This window comes from Nicotiana tabacum, chromosome 8 (assembly GCF_000715075.1).
Source record: "Nicotiana tabacum cultivar K326 chromosome 8, ASM71507v2, whole genome shotgun sequence".
NCBI classification, from domain to species: Eukaryota; Viridiplantae; Streptophyta; class Magnoliopsida; order Solanales; family Solanaceae; genus Nicotiana; species Nicotiana tabacum.
In genome coordinates this window covers 114,562,246-114,571,838 of record NC_134087.1, presented here as the reverse complement: position 1 = coordinate 114,571,838, position 9,593 = coordinate 114,562,246, and the positions used below count along the sequence as shown (strand labels likewise).

Sequence of the window (9,593 nt, the reverse complement as noted above, 5' to 3'; positions counted from 1 at the left end):
TTATGTGTCATCATACTTTGCTTGTTATTTGGGTACGCCCCATGAGTCTCTTGCTTCACCTGTTCATGTATCTACCCCGGTGGACGATACTGTTGTTGTAGATCGTGTGTAACGGTCGTGTGTGATGACTATTGGGGGTTTGGAGACCCGAGTGGATCTTTTATTATTGTGTATAGTGGAGTTCGATGTCATTTTGGGCATGGACTAGCTATCTCCATGTCGTGTTATTCTGGACTGTCATGCTAAGACAGTCACATTGGCTATACCAGGTGTGCCACAGATTGAGTGGCGAGGTGTGATCGATTATGTTCCTAGTAGATTGATCTCATTCTTGAAGGCCCAGCGTATGGTTGGGAAGGTTCGTCTTTTGTATCTAGCCTTTGTGAGTGATGTCGGTGCTGAGACTCCCAGTATTGATTCTGTTCCAGTTGCGAGGGATTTTTTCGATGTGTTTCCTGCAAACCTACCGGGTATGCCACCGGACATGGATATTGATTTTGGTATTAACCTGGTGCAGGGCACTCAACCCATTTCTATTCCGCCGTATCGTATGGCATCAGCGGAGTTGAAGGAGCAGCTTTAGGAACTCCTTGATAAGGGGTTCATTCGGCCTAGTGTGTCACTTTGGGGTGCGCCGGTTCTATTTGTGAAGAAGAAGGATGGCACTATGAGGATGTGCATTGATTATAGGCAATTGAACAAGGTAACAGTTAAGAACAAGTATCCTTTGCCTTGCATTGATGATTTATTCGACCAACTTTACGGAGCGAAAGTGTTCTCCAAGATTGATCTCCGTTCAGGTTATCACCAGTGGAAGATCAGGGACTCGGATATTCTTAAGATGGCTTTCAGGACCCGATATGGCCATTATGAGTTCTTGGTGATGTCTTTTGAGCTGACCAATGCCCCAGCAGCGTTCATGCATTTGATGAACAACGTGTTTCGGCCTTATATCGACTCGTTCATCATAGTCTTCATTGATGATATTCTGGTGTATTCGCGTAGTAAGAAGGAGTACGTGGAGCATTTGAGAGTTGTGTTGCAGAGATTGAGGGAGGAGAAGCTTTATGCAAAATTCTCCAAGTGCGAGTTTTGGCTCATTCTAGTGGCTTTCTTGGGGCATGTGGTGTCCAGCGAGGGTATTCAGGTTGATCCGAAGAAGATAGAGGTGGTTCAGGGTTGGCCCAGACCGTCCTCAGCCACGGAGATTCGCAGCTTTCTTGGTTTGGTAGGCTATTATTGCTAGTTTGTTCAGGGGTTATCGTCTATCGCATCGCCCTTGACCAAGTTGACTCAGAAGGGTGCTTTATTTGTATGGTCAGACGAGTGTGAGGAGAGCTTTCAGAAGCTCAAGATAGCTTTGACCACAACTCTAGTGTTAGTTTTACCATCAGCTTGAGGTTCATATACCGTGTATTGTGATGCTTCAAGAGTTGGTATTAGTTGTGTGTTGATGCAGGAGGGTAGAGTTATTGCTTATGCTTCTCATTAGTTGAAGTCCCATGAGAAGAACTACCCCGTTCATGATTTGGAGTTGGCTGCCATAGTTCACGTGTTGAAGATTTGGAGGCATTACTTGTATGGTGTGTCATGTGAGGTGTTTACCGATCATCGTAGTCTTCAACACTTGTTCAAGTAGAAGGATCTTAATTTGAGGCAGTGGAGGTGGTTGGAGTTGCTTAAGGATTATGATATCACTATATTGTACCATCCAGGAAAGGCTAATGTGGTGGCCGATGCTTTGAGCTGAAAGGCGGTGAAGATGGGGAGTTTGGCATTATTCCAGTTGGGAGAGACCTCTGGTACTTGATGTTCAGGACTTGTAAAATCGGTTCGTGAGGTTAGATATTTCGGAGCCCAATCGGGTATTGGCTTGTGTAGTTTCTCGGTCTTCCTTATATGATCAAATCAGAGAGCGTTAGTATGATGATCCGCATTTGCTTGTCCTTAAGGACAGAGTTCAGCATGATGATTCCAGAGATATGACCATTGGTGAGGATGAGGTGTTGAGGATGCATGACCGGATTTGTGTGCCCAATGTGGATAGGCTTCGGGAGTTGATTCTGGAGGAGGCCCATAGCTCGCGGTATTCCATTCATCCGGGTGCCGCGAAGATATATCAGGATTTGAGGCAGCATTATTGGTAGTGGAGAATGAAGAAAGACATTGTGGGATTTGTAGCTCGGTGTCTCAATTGTCAGCAGGAGAAATATGAGAATCAAAGACCGGGTGGCTTGCTTCAGCGGATGTATATTCCAGAGTGGAAGTGGGAGAGGATCACTATGGACTTTATAGTTGGACTTCCATAGACTTTGAAGAAGTTTAATGCTATTTTGGTGATTGTGGATCGGCTGACCAAGTCCGCGCACTTCATTCCTATTTGTACTACCTATTCTTCAAAGCGGTTGGCAGAGATCTATATCCGAGAGATTTTTCGTTTGCATGGTGTCCAAGTTTCTATCATTTGAGATAGTGGCACTCAACTTACTTTGTAGTTTTGGAGGTCTGTGCAACGAGAGTTGGGTACTCAGGTTGAGTTGAGCACAACTTTTCACCTTTAGACGGACGGGCAGTCCGAGCGCACTATTCAGATATTGGAGGACATGTTGCGTGCTTGTGTCATTGATTTCGGAGGGTCATGGGATCAGTTTCTACCATTTGTAGAGTTTGTTTATAACAACAGCTACCAGTCGAGTATTTAGATGGCTCCATATGAGGCTTTGTATGGGAGGAGGTGTAGATCTCCAGTTGGTCGGTTTGAGCCGGGTGAGTCTAGGCTATTGGGGATAGACTTGGTGCAGGATGCTTTAGAAAAGGTGAAGGTGATTCAGGAGAGGCTTCATACAGCGCAGTCGAGGCAAAAAAGTTATGCTGACTGGAAGGTTCGAGATGTGTCCTACATGGTTGGTGAGAAGGTTCTGTTGAAAGTTTCGCCCATGAAGGGTGTCATGAGATTTGGGAAGAAAGGTAAATTGAGTCCTCGGTTCATTGGGCCTTTTGAGGTGCTTCGGAGGATTGAGGAGGTGGCTTATGAGCTTGCTTTGCCACCCAGCTTGTATTTCATGTTTCTATGCTCCGAAAGTATATTGGGGATCCATCTTATGTTTTGGATTTAAGCACGGTTCAGTTGGATGGTGATTTGACTTATGATGTTGAGCCAACATCTATTTTGGAGCGTCAGGTTCGGAAGTTGAGGTCAAAGGATATAGCTTCGGTGAAAGTGCAGTGGAGAGGTCGGCCCGTGGAGGAGGCTACCTGGGAGACCGAGCGGGAGATGCGGAGCAGATATCCTCACCTATTTGAGTCTTCAAGTATGTGTCTTGACTCGTTCGAGGACGAACATTTGTTTAAGCTGGGGAGGATGTGATGACCCGACCAGTCGTCTCATGAGTTACCGCTCCATTTCCCCCATTTCTGCTTCTTATTGCTTTGCCTATCGGTTCTATATGTGATCAGGTTGTTTGGCTCGGGTTCGGAGAGGATTTGGTAAGTTTTGAGACACTTAGTCTCTTTTGAGTAAGCTTAAGTTGGAAAAGCCAACCGGATGTTGACTTATGTGTTAGAGTGCTCGGATGTGTAGATTTAGGCTTGAATTGGAGAAATTGGATTTTTGGCGATTTCCGGTTGGAAGGTAAGATTTTGATATAGGGGTCGGAATGGAATTTCGAGAGTTGCAGTAGTTCTGTTGTGTCATTTGGGATGTGTGTGCAAAATTTCAGGTCATTCGGATGTGGTTTGGTTGGATTTTTTACCAAAAGCGTAATTTAGAAGATTTTGGAATTCTTAGGCTTGAATCCGATGCGAATTTGGTGTTTTGATGTTGTTTTGAGCGATCCGAAGGTTGGAAAAAGTTTGAATGAGGTTATGGGATATGTTGGCATGTTTCGTTAAGGTCCCGGGGGCCTCGGGTGAGTTTCGGGTGGTCAATCGGAGCATTTCATGCTTTGGAAAAGTTGCAGAATTTTGAGCTTCAGCTGTTGCAGAGTTTTCTTCTTCGCAATCGCGTAGGGAGTCTCACGATCGCGTAGAGCTTTTGTGGGGACAGCCCAGGTTGTTTTTCATGTTCACAAAGATGGAGATGCAATCGCATAAGGTGGAGAGATTGTTGATCGCGAACGCGTGGAGAAGGTCGCGTTCGTGAGAGTTAAATGGACCAGGGGTTTGACTTGGAGTTTGTTCTTTGCGAACGCGGTCCACTGTCCGCGATCGCGTAGTGTAGGATGCTTGAGCATCGCATTCGCGTTGGAGTTGGCGCGTTCGCGTAGGGTTAAATTTTGGGTTCTGAGAAATTGTGCTTCGCGATCGCTAAGGAGGTTCCGCGATCGCGATGAAGGATTTGAGGCCTGAGCAGAATGTTTAAATAGTCGTCTTGTCTGCGATTTTGAGGTTTATTTCTTCCATTGTTGATCATTTTTGGAGCTTTTTGAATAAGATTGAAGAGGGATTCAAGGAGAATCACTTGGAGGTAAGATTCATGGACTTAAAATTCGATTCTAATGTGAAATCTACCTAAATAAACATGGAAATTAAGCCAAAAATTGAAGAACTAGGGCTTGAAAACTTAGACCTTTGAATGAGGATTTGAAGGACCATTTGAGGTCAGATTTCAGAACTTTTGATATGTATGAACTCATGAGGAGATAAGGAATCTATTAATATAAAAATTATCGAATTTTGAGACGTGGGCCCGGGGGTCGAGTTTTGGTAATTTCGGAATATGTGTTGTATAATGATTATTTTCGCTTGGGCTTCATTCCCTTAGCATATTTTGACGTCGTGATTCTGATTTTGGATAGATTTGATGCGAGTGGAGGCCGATTCGAGAGGTAAGGGCGCCGCGGGCTAGAAATTTGACCGGATTGAGGTGAGTAATGATTGTAAATGATCTCCTAAGGGTATGAAACCCCGGGTTTGCACATCGTTGTGCCATATTGAAGTGATGCACACACTTGATGACGAGCGTGGGGTCGTCCACTGTTGGGGATTGTGACTTAGTCCGTCCCGAATGACTATTTTATCGTGTATTTGTCTGAAATATATTTGCTATCATCATTTTTTGGGCTAAATGCTATATTTGGGCCTCGTGCCAACTATTTGAACCCTTCAGGAATTTTTATTGATATTTCCTCACTGTTTTGATTTTATACTTGAACTCAGTCATGTATATTCCACTGTTTTTATACTCAGCCATGTTTACTAGGTTTTAATACTTAAATGATCTTTTAAATGATAATTGGGCTGAGAATTATGTTTTACTACTACCGAGTGGCTTGTGAGGATTTTTGACTAAGTAAGGCCGATGGCCTATGTTGTGAGGAAACACTGATCATGATTTGAGACCGAGGGCCTGAGATATGTACGCCACGAAGTGGCTTGTTGATATGAGGCCGAGGGCCTATGTTGTGAGGAAACACTGATCATAATTTGAGACCGAGTGCCTGAGATATGTACGCCACGAAATGGCTTGTTGATATGAGGCCGGCCACGAGATGGCTTGATATTGCTCTTGGGTCGTAAGGGGCCCTTTCAGGAGTTTGCACACCCCCAGTGAGCGCGGGTACCCATAGTGATGTGAGATATAGCCCGATGGGCTGGTACTGTTCTGAGTTATTGCCCGAGGGGTGGATTTGTTGATACTGTGCTCGAGGGGCGAACCTTTATGTATTTATCTCCTTAATTGCATGTCAATTACCTACTTAATTCTTGAAAAAGGCTTTTCATGAAGTTTCATTTTAGTTAAATGACTTTCACATATCTTTTACTGATTTACTGTTTTTACTGCTTCATTATAGCTTGTAATGTGCCTTACGTGATTTCCTGCTTTCAGTCTTTATTTATGATTATTACTCACTGAGTTGGAATACTCACTTTACTCCCTGCACCCCGTGTGCAGATTCAGGCGCATCTGGTCCCGCTCCCGAGTGCTGATCTTTCCAGCTCAGGCAGATCCGAGGAGTCTCTAGGTAGCTGTCGGGATTTGCAGCCCAGAGCTTCTTCCCTATCTTATTTCTCTTTGTCTTAGTTTTGTATTGAACTCTATAGACTTTTCTTAATTATTTCGGATTTTAGATGCTCATGACTAGTAACACCCCGGTATCGGCCTGTGTTTGGTTGTTCTTCCGCATATTTGTATTGTTGACTGCTTATATTTTGGATTATTTTATCATGCTTTAGACTTGAATATTATTGTTTAATTGTTAAAGTCGAAATGGTAAGTGTCGGCCGACCTTGTCTTTACGAGAGGCGTCATCACGATCAGGTCCGGGTTTAGGATCGTGACAGGTGTTGGAGATGAAAATAGTAGTAAAGATGAGCCTGGTTAAAGTAACATACCCTACTTGTATTTAGGCTCAAATGTAAATTAAGTTATCCGACCCAAAATTGTATATTTCAGTTAGTGTGTATTACATTGACGGATTTTATTTTTGATTCTTATACATTCAATAAAAATCTTCCTAGAGATCTTTTTGTCTGCTACTGTGGCTAAATTAGGGTTCTTCAATCTATTGCGTCTCACTGTTAAATTTGAGTGTTAAGAATAAATCACATATAAATTTAACTGTACTATTTTACGGATACTTAATTTAAATGATAGGCAATGAGAATACCTTTTTTTATAAGAATCCTAATTAGAGGGTGTTTGGCTAAGCTTATAAGCTGGTCAAACTAGCTTATAAGCACTTTTTTGCATATTTACGCGTTTGGTAAAGTTAAAAGTGCTTATAAGCCAAAAATAAGCCAAATACCATAAGCTGGTCACCCCCAGTTTATGAATTTTTAGCTTATAAGCACTTTAAGTTTGACCAAGATTTTTACTATTTTATCCTTAAAATATTTTTTTTAGAACAAAACTCCTACATCGATACTCACTGCCTCCCCCCCCCAACCTCTTCAAGACTGCAATTCTCATTTACTATTTAAGATAAGCAAATTCTCTATTCCTTTGCATACTTACATTTATGTCTACGTGATTGTGTATTAATCTTTGAACTGTACGTAATAAATGAGGATATATCAAACTTTTGGTGTATTGCTTTCTAAGTGTTGTGGTGATGAAGACAATGTTTGTTTCTCTTCAAGTAATTTGTCATATTTAGGTTTATATTTTTTACTTTGTTTCTCTTCAAATATTTTGTCCTATTTATGTTTATTTTTTATTGAGAAACTTTTGTCAATTTATTAATTATTATAACTTATGATTATATGCTTATCATAAAATAAATTATATTTATCATAAAAATTATTTTATCTAAGCACAGTTGAATTTAAAATAAAATGACAAATAGAATATTTTTATTTGAGTCGATCTGGAATCTATAATTTTAAAGAAATTATGCCCTTATAAGTGTAAACAGTTCTAAGATTATTTAAGTCATTTTAACATAAAAAGAGCTTATTAGCACTTTTTTATCAAATACTGTAACAACTTATTATCAAGTTCCGTATTTGTACCCAAACACGTAATTGCTTATGTATTAAATTAGTTTCAGCACTACTTCAAATCAGCTAATCCAAATGGGCTCTTAGTCTACGCACAACGTGAATATCAAACATCAAACCAAATGAGAAGTAAAAGAAAAACTTAGGGGTCGTTTGGTATGAGGTATAAGAAGGTATAAGGGTAGTATAAAATTTTAATACCACCTTAATAGTCTGTTTGGTCAGGTATAAGTTATCCCGGTGTTAATTTTAACACTGGGATAACTTATACCTTATAGAAGGTGGGGTAATTAGCACCGATATAACTTATACCTTCTTCTTAGAAATTATGCAATTATCATTCTTAATACAACATACCAAATAATGAATAAATAATAATCTCAGTATAACTAATTCTAACATAACTTATCCTAATATAACTTATACCGACACAACTTATATTGATATAAATCGTATTCCAACCAAATTGACCCTTACCGTGTAAAAGAGCTCCCACTGGCCCACCCCCATATATAAAAATGTTTATCACAAACAAAAAAACGAAAACGGGGACTGATAAGGAAGTATGTTGATTTTGTTTGGTGTACAGAACATGAAGATTTTTTCAGAATTAAAGCCGATTAATAATTAAATTAATAGAGCAGTCACTACTCCTATAAACAAGGTAGAAATCCTCAGACACAGAATCCCTAGCCACTTTACTCCTATTCTCCTCCACCACCTTTTCATTTCCTATCTCCTCCTCCTTTCTCTTCTGCTCTGTTCCTCTCTTTCACACACACACAATTCAATTATGGCCGGAAGCGGTGTGGTAACACTTTACGGAAATGGTGCACTCACCGAGACTACAAAGCAATCCCCTTTCTCAGTGAAAGTGGGTCTCGCTCAGATGCTTCGCGGCGGCGTTATCATGGACGTCGTCAATGCCGAGCAGGCCCGTATAGCCGAGGAGGCAGGCGCGTGTGCCGTCATGGCCCTTGAGCGCGTCCCCGCTGATATACGCGCTCAGGGCGGCGTAGCCCGCATGTCGGATCCCCAGCTTATCAAAGAAATCAAACAGGCAGTAACCATCCCCGTTATGGCCAAGGCCCGTATCGGTCACTTCGTCGAGGCCCAAATCCTCGAGGCTATCGGAATCGATTACGTGGACGAATCGGAAGTCCTCACTCTCGCCGACGATGAGAACCACATCAACAAGCACAATTTCCGCATTCCTTTTGTCTGTGGCTGCCGTAACCTCGGCGAAGCCCTCCGCCGTATCAGGGAGGGAGCCGCCATGATACGCACCAAGGGGGAAGCCGGTACCGGCAACATCATCGAGGCCGTCCGTCACGTGCGTTCCGTGATGGGTGATATCAGGGTGCTGCGAAACATGGATGATGATGAGGTTTTCACTTTTGCTAAGAAGCTTCAGGCACCGTACGACCTGGTGATGCAAACAAAACAGCTCGGAAGGCTCCCTGTGGTTCACTTTGCAGCAGGTGGGGTGGCAACACCAGCAGACGCAGCGCTTATGATGCAGTTGGGATGTGACGGAGTGTTCGTGGGTTCTGGAATTTTCAAGAGTGGTGACCCTGCCAAAAGGGGACGCGCTATCGTGCAAGCCGTGACTCATTACAGTGACCCAGGACTGCTGGCTGAAATTAGCTGTGGGCTTGGTGAGGCTATGGTTGGAATTAATCTTGATGATAAGGTGGAGAGGTATGCTAATCGTTCCGAGTGAGATGGTTTGTAAGTCTAGAAAACTCTTAATTTCGTTTTAAATGTTTACAGTAATTGAGGTTAAGGAGCCTTCTCTTGTGCTTTGGATGAGCGTATTTTATACTTTGGGATATGTTCTTCCGTATATTGTAGTTTTGATTTTCTGGCCAGTTGTTATTTCAGGTTTCAGTACTGAAACCGTTGGAATGGGATAATGTTTTTTACTCAAATGGGATGATTAAGATTCATTTAGTTATGCATTTGTATATTCAGCTCTGTAAAATTTGTCTCTGCGTATATTCTGGGGAAGTATGGCTTTTCTATTGATTAGCATGTGACTGAAGAAAGCACAGGAATCTGGATACCGGATACACATGATAATATAGGAGTGCCATATACAGTCATCTCTATAAGTTTTGATGCACAAATGCATGTATGTTAAATGTATGTAG

The 9,593-nt window shown here is 42.0% G+C and overlaps 1 protein-coding gene across 1 annotated transcript; it reads left to right on the top strand.

Annotated features, from left to right (window-relative positions):
- Positions 1-7,992: 7,992 nt before the first annotated feature.
- LOC107807313 (putative pyridoxal 5'-phosphate synthase subunit PDX1) lies at positions 7,993-9,371 on the top strand. The gene has a single exon (XM_016631667.2). The coding sequence runs from the start codon at positions 8,234-8,236 to the stop codon at positions 9,161-9,163; it is 930 nt and encodes a 309-aa protein (XP_016487153.1). The 5' UTR covers positions 7,993-8,233; the 3' UTR covers positions 9,164-9,371.
- Positions 9,372-9,593: the final 222 nt, after the last annotated feature.